A 26,553-nucleotide genomic window follows, 5' to 3' on the forward strand; every position below is an offset into this window, starting at 1 on the left:
ATACTTTTTCCCCCTCTTACTGCTTTACAACTTTTTCCTTTTTTTTAAACCCTTTGAGACAGGATCTGGTTCTGTTGTTCAGGCTGCAGTGCAATGATGCCATCATAGCTCATGTAACCTGAAACTCCTGGGCCCAAGTGATCCTCCCACCTTAACCTCCCAACTCGCTGGGACTACAGGCACATACCACCATACCTGGCTGATTAAAAAAAAAATTTTGTAAAGATAGGTTCTTGCTTTGTTACCCAGGCTGGTCTTGAACTCCTTGCATCATGAGATCCTCCTGCTGTGGCCTCCTAAATAACTAGGATTATACATGTAAGCTACTGTACCTGGCCAAGTTTTGAATTTTATGCCTGGTTTTGACCAAATTAACTATGATATACCTTGATGTCATTTTTTTCATGTTTTCTGTGCTTGGGATTTGTTGAGATTCTAGGATTTGTGGGTTTATCAAATTTGGTAAAAATTTGACCATGATACCTTTAAATGTTTTATCTGCCTCTTCGCTTTTGTAGACACCAGTTACATGTATTTTAAGCCACTTGAAGTTGTCCCACATCTCACAGAAACACTGTTCATTTTTTCAGCCTTTTTTCTTTTTGTGTTTCATTTTTAATAATTTATAATTGTATTAGTCCATTTTCACATTGCTGATAAAGACATACCTGAGACTGGGCAAGTTACAAAAGAAAGAGGTTTAATTGGACTTACAGTTCCACATGGCTGGGGAGGCCTCACAATTGTGGAGGAAGGCAAGGAAGAGCAAGTCACATCTTACATGGATGGCAACAGGCAAAAAGAGAGCTTGTGCAGGGAGACTCCTGTTTTTAAAACCATCAGATCTCAGGAGACCCAGTCACTATCACAAGAATAGATAGGAAAGACCCACACCCATAATCCAATTATCTCCCACTGGTTCCCTCCCATAACACGTAAGAATTATGAGAACTACACGATGAGATTTGGGTAGGGACACAGAGCCAAACCATATCACTAATTCTGTATCTGAAAGTTTGCTAATATTTTCATGTTCATCATCTAATACATTGTTATTGTCATGTGTTGTATTTTTCATCTCAGTCACTGTAGTTTTCATATCTAGAAATTTGATTTCTATCTTTTAAATGTTTGTCTATCTTTGCTCAAGCTTTCCTCTAACTTAGTGAACACATGGACTATAATTTAAAAAACTGTTTCAATGTCCTTATCTGGTAACTCTATTACCTGTGCTATTTTGGGGCAGAATTCTATGGGGTGTAATTCTTTTACACCCCAGGGAGACCCATTGAAGTCTTTCAGAGCTCTCTTTGTCTGAAGCTCTCTCTTCCCTGGTACTCTGCACTATGAATTCTGGTTACTTTGGCCTACTGAGACTTTTATCTCTGTTTCCTCAATTCAGGGACCCCTCTGGGCTTTTCTTGAGTTTTTCTTTCTTGTCCTACAGCCTAGAACTCTTTAGTAAGTAGGCTGGTGCATTCATAAGGGTCATATCACTTTTTTCCTGTTTCTCAGTGATCATTGCCCTTAATTTTCTGATGTTCAACGTCTTGAAAACAACTTTTTTGTCTAATTTTTTCAGCTAACAGTTAAGTCTAATCCCTGTATTCATCTTAGCTGGATGTATGTAAATGTCTCTATGTCATTTTTTTTTTTTTTTTGAGACAGGGTCTCTATCTGTCACCCAGGCTGGAGTGCCTTGGTATGATCTTGGCTCACTGTAACCTCTGCCTCCTGGGTTCCAGTGATTCTCCTGCCTCAGCCTCCTGAGTAGCTGGGATTACAGGCATGTGCCACCATGCCCTGATAATTTTTGTATTCTTAGTAGAGATGGGGTTTCACCATGTTGGCCAGGCTGGTCTTGAACTCCTAACCTCAGGTGATCTGCCTGCCTCAGCCTTTTAAAGTGCTGGGATTACAGGCATGAGCCACTGTGCCTTTCCTCTATGTCATTCTTGACTAAAATCTCACTACTGCCACCATGGAAGGAAGGAAGGAAGGAAGGGACGGAGGGAGGGAGGAAGGGAGAAAGGGAGGAAGGGAGCGATGGAGGGAGAGGGAGAGAGAGAAAGAAAAAGAAAGGAAGGAAGAGAAAAAGAGAAAGAAAAAGAAAAAGAAAGAAGAAAGAAAGAAGGAAGGAGGGAGGGAGGGAAGGAAGGAAGGAAAGAAAGAAAAAAGAAAGAAACCCTGGCGGTGAATTCTAGGAAGTCGAAGGGGGAATACTGAATAATACAAATTCCTTGCACATAGTTGATAATAAATGTTACATAGATTAATAAATAAAGTCCTGTGTTTGGAGGAGATACTTCTGAGGAGAAATACAAATGAGGACGAGAAGCAGGATTACATGATTGCCTTCTTCATACACATCTTGTTGGTGGGGATAACAGAAACAGAATCTTCAGCGAGGTCATTTGCCAAATAGTATTGCTTTTGAAAGCAACAGTGGCAAGTGCGGATTCCAGTGAAATGAAGGATTACTGTTTGGCAAGATGGGAACACTTCAATTTTTCATTCTAATGTCTTTACAGGAATAAAAGAAAATACATTTCAGCAGATACTAAAAAAAGTGAAGTGAAATTTATAGTGTCTACTGTATAAAATATCTTTGGATTGAGATACACAGTTCGTGAAATAATGTCACAGCACTTCAAACACTAGTCTCTTGCTGTCCTGATCCTACCCTGAAATTTCATCTTTCCTCACCTGTGAAACAACATTGCATGAATGTAGTGATGTTTGGGAGAACATCAATGCAGTATGTCAATGCAGAACATTAGATTAGCTGTGTGTAATGAGGAATCTTGTGGACTGAAAAAGTGGGAGACTGTTGTGCCTATCAGCATTAATGTGAGCATATTATTTTCCACATAAAGCTAGGGCCACTGTGAGTTTGAAAAGAAAAAACATGGGCTAAGCTGACTGAGCATTATATAATTCTTGAAACATGAACTGTCCTGCACTTTTCTTTAAATCCACTTAAGTACCTGCAAAGCTTTGAAGAGGGATTTTACTGACTTAGTGCAAGAACTGTGTGTAGAATTAGCATGTTTGAAGATTTTTTCCCCTCCTGCTTTAAGCTATTGAATAAAAGACTCAATAGTTTCTAGATTGAGATATTGAGATACGTGGCTTATTGACATAGCAAAAACTGTACTGCAGGGACTATTTTAGACCATGGTAATGTAGCTTTGTTTTTACCCCTTACAGGGGCTTCCTCTCCACTGAATTCCATGACGTAGCCCATGTCACTGAGCTGGCAACCAAGAGGGTGAGCTAAGACCGTGGTATCTATATAGTAGATAAGAGATACTGGAATCTACCCTCATGTATCTTTTCAAATAAAAATAATTGTAGTTACTACTATATCATATGAGAATTCTGTCTCTGCTACACACAGGCAACATGAGATGGCTGCAAACATCCTCTGGTACATCCCAAATTGTCTTCCCCTTGCCATTCATCTGCTTTTGTTAAATTGTGATATCCTATTGTCTTCTCAACATGCAAATATTCCAGAGTTATTATGCATCTCACAAGGACACTTTTTATCAAGTCACTTTTGCTATTTCACTAGAGAGACTGGTCAACATGAAAGGCTTGAGTGCCTTGGGAGAGGGAGAAATAATAGAAGGGACTAGGAACAGGAAGACAAGCACCAAAGATACATCTCCTACTTAAGAATTTTGCCAAGGAGCAAAATGCCATCATTCATTCATTCAATTCAACAAACATTTATTGAATGTCAACAAGTATTAATTTATATCTCTCCTTGTAACAAAAATAATTATTGTCTTATCTACTGGGGACACAGACCTAGTTCCTGGTGTGGACATGACATGGAGACCAAAAGTCATAGAATAATAGGTTACAGAAAAATACGAAAGGCTGATCATTGTTCAAAGTATAATGTACTATATAGTGAATGTGTCACAGTCCATTCACATTTAGAAGAAAGGAGAACTCTAGGAGAACAGGAGTAGGACTTGGTAAATAACCAGAAGCGGAGATAGCTCCAAGATTTCTCGCATGGACAACTAGGTACTTTCATAGAGCCATCATAACTGAAATATATAATGCAGGCAGTGCCAGGCGCAGTGACTCACACCTGTAATCCCAGCACTTTGTGAGGCTGAGGCAGGTGGATCAGCTGAGGTCAGGAATTTGAGACCAGCCTCACTAACATGGTGAAACCCCACCTCCACTAAAAATACAAAAATTAGCTGGGTGTGGTGGCGGGTGCCTATAAGCTACTTGGAAGGCTAAGGCAGGAGAATTGCTTGAATCTGGGAGGTGAACGTTGCAATGAGCTGAGATTGCACCATTGCACTCCAGCCTGGATAACATAGCGAGACTCCATCACAAAATAAATAAAATAAAATAAAAAAATAAAATGCAGACAAAGGAACAAATTTGTGTGGAAAATAATGAGTTCAATTTTAGTAATAACTGAGTTTGAAGGTAATGTCCAGTTGGTGGTTGAATATACTATTTTGGAGGTAAGGAGACAAATTTCTATGTTGAAAGTAGGTATTTTGGAGTTACCTGTTTCTAGGTGGTAGTTTAATACTTTGATTGATGAGGTTGCCCAGGAAGATCAGTATAGCAACTTTAATTGGCAGCACAATGTATATGGAAAAGACTGACTGGGGAGGTGGGGGGCACAGAAGGGCAAGAAAGAAAACAAAGGACAGTGATGTGACAGAAAACAAGAGAGAAGGACATTTCATGGAGGTGGGAAGGGATTATCAATGGTGCCAAATGCTTTCAAAGGGATTGGTGAGTCCAATCTAAAAATTGCCCTTGGAGAGCAATTCAAAGAGATTCAGTGATGTCACTGATGTCATGAAAGTGGAAGCTTAACCGCATTGGGCTTCAGAGAGAAATCAGGAGACGTATAGATATTGAGTGAACTCTTTCAAGGCGGGTTAGCTGTGAAGGCATTAAACTCCTCTAAAATATAGCCTCTGGCCAAGAAATTGCATTTTGTTACTAAGGAAATGATCACAGATATGCAAAAAGAAGTACATCTACAGATACTCATCACAGCATTGTTTATAATAAAAAAATTGGAAACAACTTTAATGTGCAACTCTAAGGCATTGATTAAGCAATTTAGGATTCAGTCATGAAAAAAATAATCAACCCTTAAAATTATGTTGAAGAAAATATGCAGACATAAAAAATGTTTGTGAAATATGTTTTCTAAGATTTCTGCATTGAGATTGTAGTCATTTTGTAATTTGGGGGAAAGTCATTAAAAATGCTGCCTACACCCAAACTGAACATGGTTACGAATAGAGAGTAGAGATAAGGTAGTGGAGGGGAATCAGTCAAGGAATGGGTTTTCCCTTCATTTCCTTCCCCTCTTCCATCATCTTTCTTACTTTTTAATTAATTAGAGACACTTGAACATGCTTATTTGCTCCAAGGAAGTAGCCATCAGAAAAAGGCTTCAAAAACATATTGGGCTTGCAATAGAGAAGAATAAGTGAAGAATTAAGTTTCATCTGAATTTGAGAAAAAAAAAATTCCGAGGACAGTTGAAGTGTGTCGTGCTAAGTAAGAATGAAGACAGAATGGGGAAGAAGAAATATAGATGGGGATATATATGAGTTTGTAGGTGAGGACGAGAGACAAAAAGTCTGAGGAATGTTTATTTAGTACATTTTACTTTTTCTGTGAAAGAAAAAGTGAGGTCACCCATCTACAGAAATGTAAGTGGGGTAGGGGTGAGAATGAAGACTTGAGAAGTGTTGACATTTAGGAATAGGATTATTTCTAGAGAATAAACAAGGACACATTCCTCTTATGGATGTTAACTTAGGGGAGCCAAACATTAACTCATTAACACATGACAGGAATTCATCTGCTTAATGGTGTGAGTGAATCAAGTCCTGCCTCTTGTCTTATCACAATCACTAACATGTATTTATTGAATTCTGATGATCAAGGCACCAAGGAGATTACAACAATGAGGAGCTATAGTGCCCATCCTTATGGAACTTACATCTGGTTGGGGAAAAGAATCACAGCCACTTGAAAAGTTAACTACATTTCAAGGTAATTTTGCCATAAGTGATGAGAGTGGTGTAAAAAATCAGAGAGATGATTGATCACTTACAACTGGAGCAGTGAAGGGAGATTTCATATAATTTTTACACTGCCTTTGTGTAGTTATTTATTTCTCTTTTCAAATACAGTAGGCACTGCCATATTCATCTTCAACCCCTATCGCATTTCCTGGTACATGACAAGCACTTAATAACCATCACTGAATGAATGGACTAATGAATAAGCGAATAAACAAATCAAGTCAGACTTGAACAGGTGAAAGGAATAGAAATTCATTCCAGTAAGAGTATGGTCACATATAAAAATATAGAATAAAGGAAAAAATAAAATAAAATAGCATTCACTGAGTATTTACATGCCAGATGTTGTATTACATATGATTTTACCTATATTATTAACTCCTTACAAAAACTCTGCAAAATAGGTATAAATATGCACCACCACAAAGGAATTAAAAGACGAATTCCAGAGAGATTAGCTAACTTGCTCACACAGTGCATAAGCCTCTGGGCACAAGGTTTGCTCTAGGTCAGTGAAGAGGTAGGTTTCCACATCCTCCCTCCCAAGGATATAGCTGTCTTTATCTTGACTGCAGTACATTATGTTTCTCTACCTTTAATCTCCTGTTTTTACATCTCAAGACACAGTTGTATTGATGGCCTGAGTGCCCACTGCCAAACACATCAAGTTGAGACTTCGGTATGGCCCCTGCTTGTCTCTCCAGATGTATTCTTAGCTATCTTCATCAATCGATATCCATGCTACAGCTTTCCTGAACTCTGCTGGCTCACTTGTCCTGCTCCTCTTTCCCTCATTCAATTCTCTGTTCCCAAATGCTCGTCCTCATGTTGGCACTTATTCAGCTCTCAAAATATCATTCCATAGCCACTTTCCCTTTTCCTAACTTGTAAATAATATTGGTTGCATAAACTGATGTTTTGTCTTGCTAAGGCTCCATTATATTTTATTTTTTTCCAAATAGTGATGCTAATGGATTCATCTTTCTCCTCCCCTAAAGAGGCAGTTTAATATTTCATTTTTTATTTGAAAAAATTATTTGTTGATTGAGATGGTCTGGCGGTGTAACACCCACCCAAATCTCAAGTTGAATTGTATCTCCCAGAATTCCCACGTGTTGTGGGAGGGACCCAAGGAGAGGTCATTCTTTCCCCCGTCTTTCTCATGTTGTTCTCGTGATAGTAAGTCTCACAAGATCTGATGAGTTTATCAGAGGTTTCCACTTTTGCTTCTTCCTCATTTTTCTCTTGCCACTGCCATGTAAGAAGTGCCTTTTGCCTCCTGCCATGATTCTGAGACCTTCCAGCCATGTGGAAGTGTAAGTTCAATTAAACCTCTTTTTCTTCCCAGTCTCCGATATGTCTATCAGCAGCATGAAAACAGACTAATACATTGATTAATTTTTTTTTTAATATGAAGATGAGGTCTTACTATGCTGCCCAGTCTGGTCTCAAACTCCTGGTCAAATGATCCTCCTCCGTTGGCCTCCCAAAGTGCTGGGATTATAGGCATGAACTACTGTGGCTAGCCCAGTTTAATACCTCTACAGCTACAAGTGGCCTCTCTACTTCAATATCGTGAAACACCAGGGACATTTCAACACTTATCCCCAAGGCTATGGTTCTGAAATTTTGTTCCTTCGGTAACTATGGAACCTCCTCCTTTTTATTCAGAGCCCATAAAAATTTTTCAGTTTTATTAAGTTCTGGAATTCCTGAGTTCTTCTCCCTACATCCTATTCTGTGTCTCCTTAAATTTCTATCCATTTTGGGGGTGTCTGCTAAGCTACTTGGGAGGAAGAGAAAGGAAGCTTCTGCAGGTTCTGCCCAGGGGTAGTGGGCAGAGTGCAGCTGTGCAGGCCCCCTCGAACCTCAGAGGCTGGGAGAGAAATGCTGGTGCCCTGAGAGAGGCTTTTTCTCAGTAACAGCATGAAACAACACCCTTGTCTAGCTCCAGGGATTAATTAGCACTGCTTTGAAGTAAATCCTTTACAAGAATTTTACTTCCCTGCAACAGAAAGCTATTTTTGAATTTGGACCAATTTACTATTATTAAATGAGACTAAGGATAGTCTCCTATAGTCCTCTTATTCTGAATATAGCTAATGACTTCAAAGCCATGTATTAATACCATCCTTACTTTCATAGTGGTCAGGCCTTGCTTCTAGGTCCTGGGTGAAGAAAGGAGTGCTATGGTTTGAATACGTGTCCCCTCCAAATCTCGTGTTGAAATTTGATCTCCAGTGTTGGAGATGTGGTCTAGTGGGAGGTGTTTGGCTCAGGGGGCGGATCCATCATGAACGGCTTGGTGCCATTCAGTTGGTAGTGAGTGAGCTCTTTGCTGTTCGTTCCCTGGAGAGGCTGTTGTTAAAAAGAATCTGGCACCTCCCTCGCCCTTGCTTTCCTCTCTTGTCCTGTGATCTCACTCATTGGCTTCCCTTTATCTTCTGGTATGAGTGCAAGCAGCCTGAAGCCCTCATCAGAAGCAGATGCTGGTGCTATGTTTTAGCTTCCAGAATTGTAAGCCAAGTAAGCCTCTTTTCTTTATAAATTACCCAGCCTTAGGTATTTCTTTATGGCAATACAGACTAAGACAGGGGCCAACTATGGTCTTTGCTACAGACTGGGCCTAGAGTTAAATATTTGTGGTGGGGAAAATTGAAGCCGTTACACAGTTTACTCTGCCTCAAGTTCAAGGATATTTGGGGCAGCTCTGTTGGCACTCCCTAGATGGAGGGCCAGGAGGGGAAGGAGAATTGTTTCAAGAGCTCATAGGAGACTCTTTGTGGATCCCCTACTCTATAGTTAGATGGCAGCTGGAAGAGAGAAGAAATAACCTATGGACTATGGGTGTACCCATAGTCCACCAAGAACTCTTGCACTCCATCTCCCGATCTTCTAACTCTCCCTCATGAGTGCTCAGAAACTCCCTAGTGAGCCCTTAACCTGCAACTTTTCTGTCATCATGCTCTAGCAAAGTGGTATCACAGAACTTTTGTCTCTGGCTTCTTGTACTTCATTAATTTTTACAAAATCTGATAAAAGTTTTACTGCTTATTAAAGAGAACAAATGGTGTCTTCCAACAGGCACAAAGGGTGTGAAATTAAAACCCATGTCAAAATTACGTCTTTACGTCATCATTTTTAAATTGTCAAGAATCTACACCTATTCCTAAAATCTCTTGTATTGATAACTATTAGTAGCCATAAATAAATAAATAGCCAACCTTTTTGCTAAAGGTGCAAATTTTGTTTCTTTTTGAGTTTGTAAAATGAATTATTAAGGGACATTGGAGGCCCCTTTCCTTTATAGAATGTATTCCCTAAATTACAGAAGTGCAGTAACTAAAGATAGCATGGACCATTCAGGTTTTCAGGAAGGATTAAAGAAATAAAAGTAAAACCTCAACATCATTTTGGCTACATATTTGTTTATATTTAAGATTATTTATTTAGGATAAATTCTTACATGCAAACTTGTATACAAGTAGATTTAAAAAATTGATAGATATTGCCAGATTGCTCTTATGAAAGGTAGAAACAATTTATATAAGAAAATCCTATTTACCTTACACTGGATTTTATTATCAAACAATTATTTAAAGCCAGTGGAATTTATATTTGGAACTTCGAATCCAAGAGTTCTATTGAACTCTTGTAGAAATGCAAAACAACAGCTTTAACATTAGCTGGAGCAAAGTTTTAATATTATGCATCAATCACAGTACAGTTCTGTGTACTCAAGTTCAATTTATTTTAACACAAATTATTGAGTCTCTTTTGTGTTCAAGGGACTGCACTACGGCTGGAGGCAAAAAGGTGGACAGAATGTCCCCTACTCTGAAGCAGTTCCTAATAGTGTGGAGGACACCAGCATGTAAATCAATCATGACAAAAGGGCTGAAGAACGACAGAAATACCAATAATAACCATTACAATTGAGAAGTATATTCTATAGTCCAAGTAGTATGTCTAAACATGCAGAAATGTGAAACACCCATGGAGAATTAAATCCTAACACATGTTCTATGTATTTATGCAAAAAAGTGAATGGTGCAAATACAGGTAGTGCAACTGCCTCAAGAGTATGAAACCCAATTGTTATAAAGACGTCAGGAATTCTACCTTAAATTGCTATCTAAAGCCCCTGCCTCATTCTTCTGGCTGCAGTCTCAAGTAGATATCCAGTTAAAGAAACCACTTGGCACAGAGAAGTAATGTCACAGAAAAATCTTGAAATGTTACTGATTTTTAAAGAATGGCATAAATACCTTCTGTAGCATTCATCCCCAGAATGGAAGTGAATGAAGGATTATTACCCAGAGTACATGCAGAATGTCATCATTCTGCAGCAATGAACAACATTCAATGATAAGCATGAGACAGTAAGCTTTAGCCAAAAGGGGATTCTGTTCACCACTGGGTTCCTACGGCTTTGCATTCGGTAAGTGTTGGTTGAATTAGTAAGAATGTTGTGATACTAGTAATATGTTGCAAATTTTCACTTAGATTTAATTTTGATATGCACAGAAAATCTTTTAAAGGCCAAACTTCTAGACATCTTTGAAAGTTTGAAGCAAAACTCTTCTTCAGAACATAGGCTCAAAAGGTACCAGAGGAGCAAGGTGAACTGCAAGCTTCTAGAGACAGAGCATGCTTGACACATAGATTGACTAAAGAGAAGCAAAATGGTTGAATTGCTCTTGGTAGTGGATCCCTGTCCAGATCTTCCTTCAGGACTGAGGCACTCCTTCCTTAACACCTGGGAAATTGGTGATTGACAGCACTGACCTGAATGACTGTCTGGGAATTACCCTCAAAGGAAGAGAGCTACTTGGCCAAAAGTAGCTCACACTCCTTTCCCTAGAGCAGCCCTCATCTATGACTCATTGATAGGGCCTGGAACAAGGTACGTGTAATAAAGTCCCATGCTCCTTGCCTCAGGGTGGGACAACTCGGAATACTTATTCCAGCTCAAGGACTTTCATGGGACTGTCTGAGGTCTGCCTGCATCGCAATTGCATTCTTCCACTGGCATAATCCTTCCTTCACTTCCTCACAGATGTGGGTCCCATGAGCACTCCCCAATAAACTTCATGCATGCAGTTCTCTGTCCCAGAGTTGGTGTGCTGGGGAGCCTGACCAGCGATGTTCTATGTCACTTATTATTTCTAAATAAAGAAGAGGAATCTCTTCTAAAGCCTAAACCATCCCCGGGAGAACTGGGTTTGGGCCTTGGTTCAAGCTCAAATGTAAAATGTAAAGTGGTAATCAGACAATCAGGGAGAGTTTCTTAGAATGTCTTCTTTTGAATCTCTGATTTTCTACCATTTAGCTAATTACTATTATGTTAGAATATTACAAAATATTTTCAGTTTAAGTATAGTTAATATTTATTTAGCACTTATTTGTTTACTATTTCTGTTGTAAAATGAAACACAGCTTCAGAAAAATCACACAGAACTCTGTAGATTAATGAGCGATACATTTGTTGAAATAATTACCCATGTTTAGAAATAGAACTTTTCTAGCTACCCAACGAGCCCCGTTCCAGTTTCAACACTTCTCTCTCCCTTCAAAGTAACCACTATCCTGATTCTAAAATAAGCATTTTTTTTGGCAGTTCTTTATAGTTTCATCAAAATTGTGTATCCCTAGACACTATAATTTTTCTTGCCTATTTTTCAAATTTTAAGTCTTCTAAATCCTTTTAAATCTGCAGGTCCTCCCTCTGTCCCTTTCTTTTCTTCACAAATTATTTATTGAACAACCTGAGGGTTTTGATCTGCAGAATTTCTTACAGTCTGTATTTTTACCTTTAACACTTTCTTCTGTCCTCTGTATTTCTACAAATTGGCAACTGGATCCAGAGTCGTGCTGATCCCTTCTGAAAGATGAAATTTCAATCCCAATTCAATCCATTCAAATATCTTCGCTGAAGCTCAAATTGTCCTGCATTTGGCTAGTGGGAGCCTCCTTGGGTTGGCTTTCGAGTTCTTTTATTTATTTATTTATTTATTTATTTATTTATTTATTTTTGAGATGGAGTCTTGCTCAGATGCCCAGGCTGGGGTGCAGTGGTGCAATGTGAGCTCACTGCAACCTCCATCTCCTGAGTTTAAGCGATTCTCCTGCCTCAACCTCCAAAAAAGCTGGGATTACAGGTGCACACCACCATGGCCAGCTAATTTTTCTTTTTTTAGTAGAGATGGAATTTCACCATGTTGGCCAGGCTGGTCTTGAACTCCTGACCTCAAGTGATCCACACCCTTTAGCCTCCCAGAGTGTTGGGATTACAGGCGTGAGCCACTGTACCAGCCATTGAGTTCTTTTAACATTACTCTGATAATTTTTTTTTTGTTATTTGGCATCACAAGGTTTTCCAGGTGCGTCTCATACATTTCTTACCCTAGATATGGAAATAGCCACTTCTTCAAGAAGACTTGGCTGTTGTTTTGGGGGGAAGTGATACTTTAAAGTCACAACCTGTTTGTTAGAGATGGTAATTGTTTCTGAGCATCTTCAGTGGACAAAGTTATTTCATGAGTTCATACTGATAGTTCTAACTTAAATTCTGGAACACAAGTTTTGTTGTATTTTTTTACTTAACCTCTGTATTACATCTGTATTTCCTTTCTTTCATCCCAAAATCTTATTTCCCAAGGACAAAGGAGATCATAGAATCAGAACACTGCATAATTAGTCACTCAATTCTAATATCACACACCCAAACAATATTAGTAGACCACTGGCAATATAGTTACTGAAAATAACTAAATTGTTTTTGCAAATACTTTCTTCATTCTCCCCATTAAGTGTTATAGCTGTGCTACATCTATATTATCTAAACATGTAGCCTTAAAACTATGCTTTCCCCTTTTATGAATGCTCATTTGATCTTAGTTGTATAGTAACTGTATGTTTTACATACCATATTTAGTCCTACTCATCAGTCCTTATGCCTATGTCTCTCTAGTGATTTCGATGATCTGAAGCTCATTTCTAGTATATTCCTCAGTACGGGCTCATGGGAATAATATTTCTTGAGTTCCTGCATATTGATGACAGTTTGTTTATGTTCTTTCTACCTGAAAGTCACTTTTACTGGGAAAAAAGTCCTTTAAAGATATTTTCTTTAGACATTTCTTTCCTTGAGTATATTAATTAGGCTACTCTATTTTCTGTGTCATAACATATTGCTATTTTAACGTCTGATGGTAACCTAATTTTTTCTTTATGAGCCACGTGCCTTTTTTTCTTGAATGCTCAATAAACTTTTTTTCTTTAAAATCCAATTATTTTTATTAGAATACACCTTCTTGTTGGCGATTTTGAGATGATATTCTTAGATGTGTGGTGTGCTCTTCTACTATGTACTTTCAATTATCTTTTTTAATTTCAGGAAAGTATTTTTGATTCATTGCTTTTACTACTTTTTCTTATCCTTATTTTGGTTTTCTTCCTCAGGGATTCCTATATTATATAATTTGAATCTTCTTTTCCTATCTTCTCTTTGTCGATTTCTCTTTAATCCATTTTGTCTCTTTATTTCTTTTTGATTTTTAATTTTTGTTTTCCTTTTCACCAAATATTCTCTTCAGGCATATTTAGTGCTTATTTGCTTTTGCATTCTTTCTAGTTTAGTCTTCACTTCTGAAATGACTTTTTCATTTATTTATAATTCTTTCCTATGTTCTGTCACCTGATTTCTGAGTTTTTCTAATTCTGATTTATGCTGTTCTTTTACATCTTGTATCATATTCTTAATGTCTTTTAGCTCATTTTGAAATAGGTTACAGTTTTGATCTGTCCCTGTCTTTCTGATATGCTTTTATTATCTATAGTGATGTTATTCTGCTCCTTATTCTCTTTTATCTTATAATAACTTTGCATGGGACTTGACTTCAATACTTTTCTGCCGCTCATTTTTATGTGAGATCAGTTTTCGGAAATTTTAGAGGCCTGGCTCAGGTAGCTTTTCTAACTTTGGAGAGTTCCGTCTTCTGCTGTTTTCCAAGACTTCCTGGTTCTGTTTTCCTCCTCCACTTTAATCTGGATCATTTCTTTCCTTTGTCTCTATTGGGCCTAATTTGCTCAGTTTTAATTCCATTCCAGCACCTCAGTGCAAGAGCCTCTCCTGGAAAAGAGCTCCATCCTGGAAGAAGGGTCATAAGTGTTACATTCCTAAGGTTCCTCCAGTTCCCACCATGGGCCCCCTTGTACTGCCTGTTGTTGGACTGGAAACCTCCCACTTTCAGTGGCTGGTTTTAAATGGGCACACAGTGCTTCGTCTTTGATTCTCTCTGCTTTCTTCTGCACAGACACTGATACCACTCTGGTCTTGCAGCTGTTGGTGGTTTGTCCTCACTGGCTGATATTTGAGATTTGTAAAGAAATGTAGTCATTTAATTCCATTGCAAATGTTAGCCATGGATTTTTGTTTTGGTATCTGTTTACTTTGTCTGTTTTAATGCAGGAATTCAGAGAGGTAAAATATGCATGTTTATCACGTCCACTGCCACCATCTTCTTCTGAACACTAAGTATTTGCCAAGCACTCTCTTACATATTGTCTCATTCAATTTTTACAACATCCGGGTGGAATAGGAATAATTATCATTCTTATTTCACATAGAGGGAAACTCAGGCTCAGGAGGTCAAATAGCTTTTGAAGTGGTAGAGCAGGGATTTGAACCAATGTCTATGTGATTACTAAGTCTGCTAATCTTTATGTCAAAAATATTTTAAAATCAGTTCTTTAAAATTTAAAATATAGATTCCCATAGAATGTTTTCTAACCAAAATATTATAATTTATGGTTAATAAAATATTAGAAAATATTAGTTTTTGAGCATGAGAATTTGGATGATTTTTTTCTTTTGTCGACATCCTCAAATTTCTCTAATGAATCTACATTAACTAAAAATGAAACATCCAATACACCTTATTTTAAAAATTAAAACAAGCATGGCTGCAGAGTTCTTTCGTGAGTCTTCAAAAGTTTATTTAATTAGTGATGTACCTGGAATACAGTATGTATGTGTGTGTGGATACTTATGCATACACATACATTTGATTAAAGCAGCAAATCATGCATCTGCAAAAGTAATAGTAATAGCATAATTGTTAAGATGCTTAATGGTTAAAGATGTCAAATTTACATTTAGACAGACAAGTTTGAACACTGGGTCTTTGTCTTATCTGGTTATCTTGGATGACTTATTCAGCTCATTCAAGCTTCAGTTTCCTTATCTGTAAAGTGGAATAACTTCATAGGATTGTCCTGGTCATAAAACGACATAATACATGTGAAGCAAAGTACTTAAGGCAGTACTAAGCAATAATAAGCAGTCACCAAATATGAATAGTTGTGAAACAAAACAATAACAAAAAATCAGGCAAAGTAGAAATAAAAGGAGGATTGTAGCTATTCTGAAAAAAATTCTGTGTAATTCAAGCCTGCAGAAATAGATGTCTTTTTTGTTTGCTTTGCAGAGGGGAGGGGATTTTTTTAAACCAATTTATCTGAGATCAATGAGTGCCTTAAAAATATTTTGACAACTGGAAGAAATGAGAGTTAAAGTAAGTAGCTTTAGAATAGGTGGTCCAGTGTGGAACTGACAGCTCACACATCACATAAAAGGCATGTATAGGTCAGATACCTGTTGCAACTTGGAAATTGACTTCCTGTAGTGTTCTGGGGACAGATTGGAAATTGCCCTGCTGAGCCAGTATATCCTTGACAGAAAACTTAGGTCTCCCAAGGAACTGATTTGGAAGGCCATTTGTAACACTGATAACTGTAAACAAATTGTAGTGAAGTGGTAACTTGAAATGTGTGTTGGTGCAACTTGTTAGGCTGTTCAACTGCAATGAGTTTAATTTGTTATAAGAGTGTGGTTCTCCTTGGACAGTGTAATACCCACCTCTCCTCCCCCACCAAATTTGCTATTTTGTGATGGTTGCTGTTGGGATAATAGAAACATTTCATTTTATTGAGCGCAAATATGTGATTTAAAATGGATAAACAGGATTTCTCCCTTTCAAATTTTGGGCTATAGCATCATTTTTCAGTGATAAGATACCTGTTAGCATCATCCATAAGTGATATAGAGGCCATTTTCCATAGCCACAATATGGGGGAGATAGAGAAGGTTAGGAATGGTGCATTTATTGCAAGAGGAATTCCCTGGCGTTGCAGGCAGTGTTGCCTGTTGAGATGCATTTCTGATAGGTAGTGACTGGATTTGTGCACCTGCCTTCCTGGGCCTGGCTCCCCACTTGGGAAGTCCGGTAAGGCTGACAGGCAATAAGCTTGGGTGACAACAACTGTACTATTGACTCCAGTACATTCCTATGATGGGAAAGCCAAAGGTGAAAAGAATCTGTTAGCTAACATGATGGCTAGAAAACCTCCTGCTACAAATGTGAGTTGTGGTTGTCACTACACAGATGGTTTTCAGTTCCAAGAATCTAGAATGGATTCTCCTCAGGTTTCCAGTTTCTAGAGAAGGTAGATATTTCTTTTTCCTGAACAACTAGATGTGTTTATTTTCTGATAAGTATTTTGTGACTCTTGAAACTAATAATGATTATCTCTTTGATTTGATCACTAGGGAGTCTCATGTGTGTCTCATCTCAACAAATATTATAATATCCCTAGAGACAGGAGCTTTTATGTCATTATTTATCTGGAGAACAGAGATGCATCTCTCTCTATTAATCTTTTCATTTTCCCTTCATTGTGATTTCCTCATCCATCATTTATTCCCTAGTATATATATTTTCTTGTGAGGCATTTCAGTCTTTTTAAATCAAGTTATATTAGTTCCACACCTAATAGTTTCCAAGTCAGGCCAAGAAGAAGTATAGAAGGGAGCCTAACTTTACCTTTCATTGTTTTGGTCAGTAATTAATTATATCTTCACTTAGTAGAGAGGTTGAAGTTGCTGGGAGTGTATATGGTCTGGTCCATTTATTGTCTTTTGAGAAAAACTTTCTTGGTCACTTAATTGTTATAATGAGTAATTACATCTTTATTAAATAATTTGTAAAATCCTATTCCTGAGTTCTGCGTGCTCATGTAAAACAGGTTTTTAAAATGCTGTCTTGATCTGGTTTGGAGTCACTGACTAGAGGCTGGTCCTTCTTGAGCATCTCATTAATTCTGCACCCCAAGCATCTGCTTGATTGGGTTCTCACACTCTGGGCCACTATACCTGCTCTAATTGTCCCAGGGTCAAGATATTAGGCAACCAGAGTTCACCCCTATTTCGCAGCCTGCTGAATTTATTCAAAGTAGCCAATCTTTAACCTGCTTGCCGGCCTCATCCTTTCCTTCCCACACAAACCACAATGAAGGTGTTTCCCTGCAGTCTCCTTCCTCTGACTCACCCCAGTGCTTCTCCAGCACGGTTGTCTTAGTTCATTTAGGCTGTTGTAACAAAATGCCTGGGACTGGGTAATTCACAAAGAACAGAAATGTATTTCTTCAAGTTCTGGAGGCTGGCAAGTCTAGGATCAAGGCACTGTCTGGGGAGGGCTGGCTCTCTCCACTTCTAAGATGGTGCCTTGTTGCTGCGCCCTCACGTGGTGGAATGAGGAAAGCAGAAGGGCACAAGGGGCTTAAGCTGCATCCCTTTAGCCTTTTTACAAGGCACTTATCCATTTATGAAGGCAGAATCCTCATGACTTAATCACTTCCCAAGAGGCCCCACCTCTTAATACCACCACAATGGGGAATGAGTTTCAGCATGAATTTTGTAAGGGACATGCTAAAATCATAGCAAGTGGCTGTGTTCTCCCCAGGGAATGGTGCAGATAACAAGACTGTAAAACACTTTCTGGTTTCTTTCTTTTGAGCTGCACCTTGGCCTCGCCATACCTCACCCAAGGTAATATGGTTAAAATAGTGGGTCAGTTTTTCAAAGTCCACTTTTAAAAGATTTTCTATTTATGTTTTTAGGCTTTTTGTTTGATTTTCTGAGATTCGTTGGTATTTTCAATTTCTGTTATTTTCAAATAATTTAAGAGATTAAAAATACAATGTAATCTATACGAAGTACAAAATTGTAATATGTTTATCAAAAATGTAAATTAAAATGGGTGTAAAAAGATTAAAGATTTTTTTAATCTATGCTTGTAACAAGATATTTTCTCCCAAAACAGTCAAGAGAATCTATTACAATTAAAAGGTAAAATACAAATTATAGTAAATGAATATAACATGTTAAACGTTATAAAAATCACATTTATATAACTGACATTTTGAAGTTAATTAAAAAAATTGAATTAAAGTTTATGAAATATTTTTATAAAGAGAACTGTTCAAAATTCTAGAGTTCAATATGCATCAGATTGCCAGTGTAAAGAAATGATAACATGCTTCATGTATGTTGTCTAGCCTAGTGGTTTTGAATCAGTGAGGGAGCAGCAACTTTGCCCTTTAGGAGAGAATTGACAGGAGATATTACCTAGAGATATTTTTTGGTTGTCACAGGCGTTGAGGACAGAATGGTGAGTGGGGAGGCGTTACTGGACAGAAGCCGGAGGTGTTGGTAAATATCTTACAAAGCACAGAGTAGCTCCCACAACACATAAAATAGATAACTACAAATGTAAATAGGTTAGAGGTTGAGGAACACACACACACAAAGGTAAGAGTAATATGAATAGTACGAGATTCTAAGATGCTCCTCAACCACCACGTGTGATGGTTTCTTATATTGTACTAATTTGTGAGTAGTTCTGGAACCATGAAACACAAGGCAAATCAAGAAAAACATTTAGCGTTCCTGGGAAACAGTACTTCATTATGCAATAATCTATTGTGTTCATGCTACCTCAGAGGAAAGATCTGACAAGTTAATTAATTTGTCTTCTCTTAAGTGCCTCTGCCACTGAAATCTTCCTCATACTCCAAAGCAGGGCTCATTCATTAGGAGTGCCACAACCCACAAACTTTTACAGCAATTGAATGAAGTTATGCTTTTTGTGGGAGATATGGGGCAAGAGATGAAGAGCATTTCTTGGAATAGAAGTGTTGTGCCAGTATTAGATCCTGAGGGACAGAGGCACAAATGCAGTCTTCAATGCCTCTGTGTGTGTGTGTGTGTGTGTGTGTGTGTGCGTGTGCACATGTGCTATGCGGACCCCCTATAGCACCAGCCCAGCACAAAGGCCTCTTGTGCTCAGATCTAAAGACAGTTCTGTCATAAATATTTTTAAAATGTGTGAAATTTGAGACCTTGGATTTTCGACTTGAAACCAGAAGGTGTTTAGTTGGGAATCAAGTCAGGAAATCAATGGACCCTATTGTAATATTAGATTTCACTTTACATTTATTCCTGAATACTGTAATAAAGGACAAGTGTTTCTGTAAGTCTGAAGGACTCTTGATGAAAGGACAGTGGGTGCATAGACCAGTCCCAGGTAGTTGTTTGTGCCTAGAGCAAGATTAGAGGTGAAAAAGTGGATGTGGGTGAGGCCTGGGGGCACAGGGGCCCTTGATCCTGAAGCTGCCTTTGCTTGATTCTACCCAGGGGATTGCAAGGGAAAGAAAACTTCAGTTTAAACACTTTCACTATGCCGGATCTTATTTTCCTCCCCCACTCCAATTTCCCTGGTTCATTTTCTCTTAATTGGTCCTGATTGGAAGTCATCATAAATCAGAATAATTTCTCTTTCATGCTCTTCAAATTTTAACTTACGAAAAAAGTCTTCAGCTGGAAATGTCCATAAAAAATGAATGTCAGTGGTTTCATCTCTAACAGGGAGAAAATGAAACTCAGACATTTTGGAGTCACAGTCAAACTACCTCAGTATGATTGTGAATTGATTTATACAGGGCCTTAAGAAACTTCATGTCCTTTTTGGAATGTACTAAGCAGGAATCACTCTTTCACAAATCCAGAAATTATAGCCACCCGTGAAGTTAAATGCTATATCTGTCTTAGCCTGGGTCTGTACTAAGCTGATAATTTACTTCAAGACTCAAAAAGGCAATTTGACTCTGCTATCTAGTTCTCAAAATGACTTATTCAATACTGAGTATTTAGATAAAGACTGAAGACTTCCTTCTTTCCTCCCTCCCTTTCTGCTTCCCTTCCTCTTTTCCTTTCTTTCTCCCTCCCTTCCTCCCTTCCTCCTTTCCTTCCTTCCCTTTCTTTCCCTTCCCTTCTCTCCTTCTTTCTTTCCAATTTTTAACCCACATGCTGTGGGTGACATTCTGGTGACAGCCTGCTATCATCAGCAGGAACAGTGTGGGAAATATCAATTTATATATGGACAGAGGTTATACATGTTCCCTTAGCTCCAAGGTTGCAAATGGGAACAATCTGCTTTCTAGTAATTTCCAGTCATTATTTGCATAATTTAAAATCTAAAATATTAGAGACATTTATGCATCAGTATATATTAGTGGGCTAGATATCAACTACCAAATCTATAATGTAGAGATTGAGAAGGGGTAGGGTATGTGTAAGTTTTATTTCATTTTGAAAAAGCCACGGAATTTATCTCTTTCATTAACTTCCTCAACTAGTAGACTCTGGGCATGAGACTCAGAGAAAGACATTTTAGTGAAACAAGTCCAGGAACCCAACTCAAGTTATAGGGTAGTTATTTTTTGGAGCAACTTTTTAATTTTAAAAACTCACACTGTTGGTGCTGTATGACTCAGCCAGGAAAACTCAGATGTTAAGAGAGTAGAACATTTATCTTGAAATTATGTCTCACTCCCTTAGAGTTTAGTGGAGACACTTCCTGATAGAACTCTTAGCACACCATCATCTCAGTAAGGCCAATAGGAAGGCTGCCTTACGTAGTTTTTCACTTAGTGGCTGTATGACCTTGAACAAGTCCTGAGCATCACTTTATTCATTAAACAGAGACAACTGCTGTTCTTACTTTGCAGAGTTGGGAAACCTAAAATTGGTAAATACCAGCTATAGTCCTGATGAAATACCCACAGCTTTATACATGTCAGGCAGCAGCATGACAACAAACATCAGTGGTCGTGAAGAACAGTGAAGAGAGGATGAGTGTCTTTTTCTGGAGAGCAAAGTGTTTAAGACAGACTCCTAAGGATTAGTCAGGTGGAGCAGGGAAGGAGCACTGTAAGACGAAGCCTAAAAAGGTGAAATCTTGCACTTCAAATGTTGCTGAGACTTCGTCTAGCATTTAATCATTCTCTCACTTGGCAAGGTTAGTTAAACTTCGTTTACTGAAGGAAAAACAGATTTTTTTTTTTTTTGAGACGGAGTTTCGCTCTTGTTACCCAGACTGGAGTGCAATGGTGCGATCTCGGCTCACCGCAACCTCCGCCTCCTGGGTTCAAGCAATTCTCCTGCCTCAGCCTCCTGAGTAGCTGGGATTACAGGCACACGCCACCATGCCCAGCTAATTTTTTGTATTTTTAGTAGAGACGAGGTTTCACCATGTTGACCAGGATGGTCTCTATCTCTTGACCTCATGATCCACCCGCCTTGGCCTCCCAAAATGCTGGGATTACAGGCGTGTTGAGATTTGGGGAGTGGCACCTACATGAGATACAGAAATATTTTCTCTTACAGGATGAATAAAAGGCTACTCGGCCAGAAAACCAGGTCTTTCCCTTTAGTCTTCCAATACCTCTTAAAAAAAGAGTTTGAAGACTTCTAAGCATTCATGTCTTAAGTAGGATTTCCCAGTTTACTTATTAAGCTAAAGTAATTGTGCTCACAGGATACTTTTCTGCCTATTTTCTATGCCTTTTGGTCATGTAAGTGAGGTGGTTGTAGAGACAGATGGACAGAGAAGGAAAGGGAGGTGGCAGAGATAGAAGAGGAAAGGAGTGAAAAGACAGGAGCATTTATTAAGCATCTGCTGTGTGTCAAACACTGCATCAGGCGTTTTACATTTTAGGAAGTTAAATCATACAGTGTGGCACAGTCTTTGCCTATTCCAATGATTACTGGACATTTGAGATTGATTGTTTTCAGGTTAAGTGACAATAACTATATAATGACTTTCTATCTCTTTGAGCCAGGTGGCACCTTTGAATGGGGAAAAAGAATTCCTCCTTGCCTTCCTAAATAGACAAGGTATACTCCTGTACTCTTATGCCAGAGTTTCATACTCTACAGGTTACCCAGCAGCCAAGTATTCTAGGCTCTGACAGAATGCTAAAGTCCTAATGAAGCTACTCACCAGCTTTTGAGAGCTTTTCTGTGTTTCCTGAGGAGCATTACGTTTACTGGTAAGACAGAGATGAATAAAGCCTAGAGATCAATTAACAGGCTAGATGCACCTTATCTAACCAGGCTGTGACATTCACACCAAAGCTTTCCTTGAGTGCCTACCTAGAAGGTGTTTCATAGAGAACACGGATGCTTAAAATGGGCACCTGCTTTTTAAGGTAAACACACTGGGAGTCCAGATCTGGATTTTTGCTGAGTTGATACAATATTTGCCTTTTTTGGGGGTTTTGTTTTTGAGAGTCCTATCTTTGGGCTAAAGGGATTCGGAGCCTTCAGTGTAATCTTACTTTCTTCACATTTTAGATAGGCTTTCACTTGATTTTATTGGCCTGCTGGAATTCATAGACTAAGGAGAAAAATAAAAGAAAACAAGAGGGCTCAAGCTGAATTTGACAGTCCACAGGATTTTTTTTCCATAAGCATGGCGGGGTGGTTTTGCAGGGTGATTTCCATTGTCTGTTATTGATAAGACCAACTCTCTGGGTAGAAAGTCCTAAATCTCTTCTTCTTGTATGAGGGTGAAGTGCATCTGTCAAAGCAACAGAATTCTGGGACAGTGGTTATTCTGACTTTCCGTCTCTCCTTTAATTTAAAGGACTCCCGTGACCCTACCATTAACTAAGTTAAAAAAATACAAGAGATGTAACAGGTTGGCAGAGGGACATGAAAAATGAATTTTATTTGGAAATATTGAAATGGAAGCTTCACATAGAGATAACTAATAGATGGGTTCAGAAATAGTCCTGAAACTCAGAAAAGAGATAAGGGCTGAAAATGGCTTATTCAGGCCTAGATAGTAGTTGACATTTAAGTGAGATTTCCTAGGGACAATGGTACATAGGGTGAGTGTGGAGGGAACATCAATGTCTTGTGGCCCTGATGGCAGAAGAAAATCAGTACATAAAAATTACCATCAGGACACATGATACCCAACTGAAATTGAAATAAAAACTATCTGTTGGTCTAAACCATGATGATAAAATTTTAGCCATCTTCATAAATTATACTCTGAGATAGATGGTGGTGGTTGGTGGTAAAACAGAATATCTTTCAGAGTGCAAGATTTCATAGAGGTTTGCATATGGGGGGATCTGGGGACCAGAGCATGGGATAATGAGAGAAGTAGAGATAAGCATGTTTAAAGGGAGGGGAAAATATATGTGTGGGTATGTATATGAGTGTGTGTAGGCAAAACTGAGCTGTGGAATATTCAGCGAATATCCCTTTGCATTTAGCAGCCATTTATAAAACTACTATTATGTATAGAAATGTACTCCAGAAGTAACTGATGGATATACATGAGCCTTTGACCATATGCATCATCCATCTAGTAAACATATTACCATTAAGTTTAAAATGGTAACTCTAACATTCATGTCTGTCAACAAGGTGCACTTACAATTTCAAAAATTCAGAATAGGAGGGTGCTTATCCTTCTTTGGGTCAATTTATTTTAAAACTTGTTCATCAAACATATATGGACTTAGTTTCTTGCCAGATATTTACTGAAACATGTACAGGATCAGGGAAAGTTACTTCCTCCTCTTGCGGGGCAATAGGGTCACAGAGCAAAGCAGTGCCTGGACATGGAGGTGAGAAGTGCAGTGCTGCCTCTTGTAGGTTCGGCATGTCTCTCATTAGGTAGATCTCCTCAGAAAGGCCAGCTCTAGGGCCAAAGGGCACTGATATGGTTTGGCTGTGTCCCTACCCAAATCTCATCTTGAATTGTAGCTCCCATATCTCCCACGTGTCATGAGAGGGACCTATTGGGAGGTAATTGAATCGTGGTGATGGAACTTATCTTTCTCATGCTGTTCTTATGATAGTGAATAAGTCTCATGAGATCTGATGAGTTTATATATGGGAGTTTGCCTGTACATGCTCTCTTGCCTGCCGCCATGTAATATGTGACTTTGTTCCTCATTCACATTCTGCCATGACTGTGAGGCCTTCTACAGCCATGTGGAACTGTGAGGCAATTCAACCTCTTTTCTTTATAAATTACCCAGTTTGTCTTGGGTATGTCTTTATTAGCAGCATGAAAACTAATACAGGCACCTTGATCTTTAGCCCACTGTGTGATCTGAAAAAAAGCAGCCTACACAAGTGTTAGTCTCAGCATGTAAAAAATAACAGGTCTAAAACTTAATCCTTCATCTATCCTTTTCCCCAGCAACTTCTCCTCCTCCTGCATTTGATTCTCTTGTGACAGCATCATCCATCCCCTCAGTAAGTATTTTCCTATGTACTTTCTAAATTGTGACCCATGAATGGGTTATAAAATCAATATAGGGAGTCATGACAAGCATTTAAAAACAACAATGGAATAGAAAATATCAGAGTGCACTATGCATAGTAAGGCTAAATATATAAGGCCCTGCATGGTGCTGAGGCTTGGGCAGTGGGGAGGTTTTAGATGGGTTGGGCATGGCGGGGCCAACATTTGATCCTTGATGTTGCCTCTCAAAGGCGATGTCTGTAAAATATCCATCACCCCATATTCTAGATTGAATTGTATCTTCCAAAAAGATATGTTAAAGTCTTAACCCCTGGTAACTGTGAATGTGACCTCATTTGGATATAGGGTCTTTGCAGTTGTAGTCAAGTTGAGATAAAGTCATACTGGATTAGAAGGTGTCCTAAATCCAATGACTCATGTCCGTATGAGAGAGAGATTTGAAGACAAAGAAGAAACAAGGAAGAAGGCCATGTGAAGATGGAGGCAGAGATTGGAGGCATGCATCTACAAGCCCAAGGATGCTGAAGTTTGCCAGCAAGCACTGGGAGCTAGAGAGAGGCTTGGAGCAGATCCTTCTCTACAGAATCCCAAGGGTGAATGACCTGCCCATAGCTTGATTTTGGACTTCTGGCCTCCAGAACTATGAGAAAGCTTCTGTTGTTTTAAGCACCTTGTTTGTGGTATTTTCTTATGGCATCCATAAGAAAGTAGTCTATCCATAATCCTCATGGCCCCTTCAGGCCTCTGGTGGTGCCATGCCTTGCTAAGGAGGGCATCTTTCTGGTTCCCTGTGGCTCCAGGTACATGCACTATACAGGGGCTCACTGTGTCTCTGCTCCCCTTGGTGTTTTACTTCAGTTTGGGGAAGTTATTTAAAAAATGATATTGTGCCATGTAGTTAACACACTTTTCTATGGTCTGTGACTTACCTGACTATTTCCTGAGGAGAGAGACTTTATCTTTTTAAGTTATTATCTCTAATGCCCAACCCTCGTGTGTATTTAATGCATGAGTCTGGTTGACAATGTGTCTGAAGTGGGGAGTAATGAACAAAGGTTCTCAAACATCTGTGTCAACACCCTGTGCTATACCAGCATTTCTGGCAACACACTTAAAGGAATTAAAACATAAAAAGTTGTTTAAATAAACGCATTGGAAAAACTGAGAAGAGAAACGTTCATTGTTGTAACACTATAATCGTTTGTTGCCATTCATCAATGTGAGTAGGACTGTTTACTGCCCTGGCCATGTTTTTAAATTTATTTATGAGGTAAATTTCTGACAATTTTAAGGATCACATACCATGAGATCACAAACCTATTCAAACTACAGTCAGATATGTAAAGAAAACTTAGTTTCTTGATTTTTCAACAGCAATTTGATCTTCTTCACAAGCCTCCCCCCATTAGATACTGGAAGAAAAAGCATAGCTATATTCTAACCTTGTGTTTAAATAGTCTCTTTACATAAGTTGGCCTCTGTTTAGAAGACTCAAATAAAATGCTCAATGTTTAACAGTTTCTTCTTTATGCCTATTGTATTAGCTTTCAGAAGGTTGTAACAACATGTCCCAAACTGGGTAGCTTCAAACAGACATGTATTGTCTCATAGTTCTGGAGGCTGGATGTCTAAAGTTAAGGTGTTGGCAGGGTCTTGCTCCATCTGAAACTTGCAGTGAGTTCTTCCTTGCTTCTTCCTTGTGTCTTGTAGTTTGCTGGCAATCTTCATTGGTCCTCAGCTTGCAGCTGCATAACTGTCATCTCTGCCTTTGTCATGACCTTGGCATTCTCTCAGTGTGTCTCTGTTATCAGGTGACCGCATGCTTTTAAGGACACCAGTCACATTAGATTAGAAGCCCACTGTACTCCAGTATGACCTCATCTCAACTAATCATGTTTACAACAAACTTATTTCCAAATAACATCACATTTCAAGGTACTGGGGCCTAGGACTACAACATTAAGTTTTTGCGGGGACACAATTCA

The 26,553-nt window shown here is 38.6% G+C and overlaps 1 protein-coding gene across 1 annotated transcript in view; it reads left to right on the forward strand.

Moving 5' to 3' along the window:
• Window positions 1–26,553, forward strand: part of DERA (deoxyribose-phosphate aldolase) — a 464,384-nt gene that overhangs the window by 188,697 nt on the left and 249,134 nt on the right. Inside the window, exon 9 of the mRNA XM_064377711.1 lies at window positions 24,503–24,558. Coding sequence (XP_064233781.1) covers window positions 24,503–24,558 — 56 coding nt within the window. The remainder of the gene's footprint in view (window positions 1–24,502; window positions 24,559–26,553) is intronic.

The sequence above is a fragment of the Aotus nancymaae genome, unplaced genomic scaffold (assembly GCF_030222135.1).
Source record: "Aotus nancymaae isolate 86718 unplaced genomic scaffold, 86718_ANA_hifiasm-v0.15.2.pri h1tg000016l, whole genome shotgun sequence".
In the NCBI taxonomy this organism is placed as follows: domain Eukaryota; kingdom Metazoa; phylum Chordata; class Mammalia; order Primates; family Aotidae; genus Aotus; species Aotus nancymaae.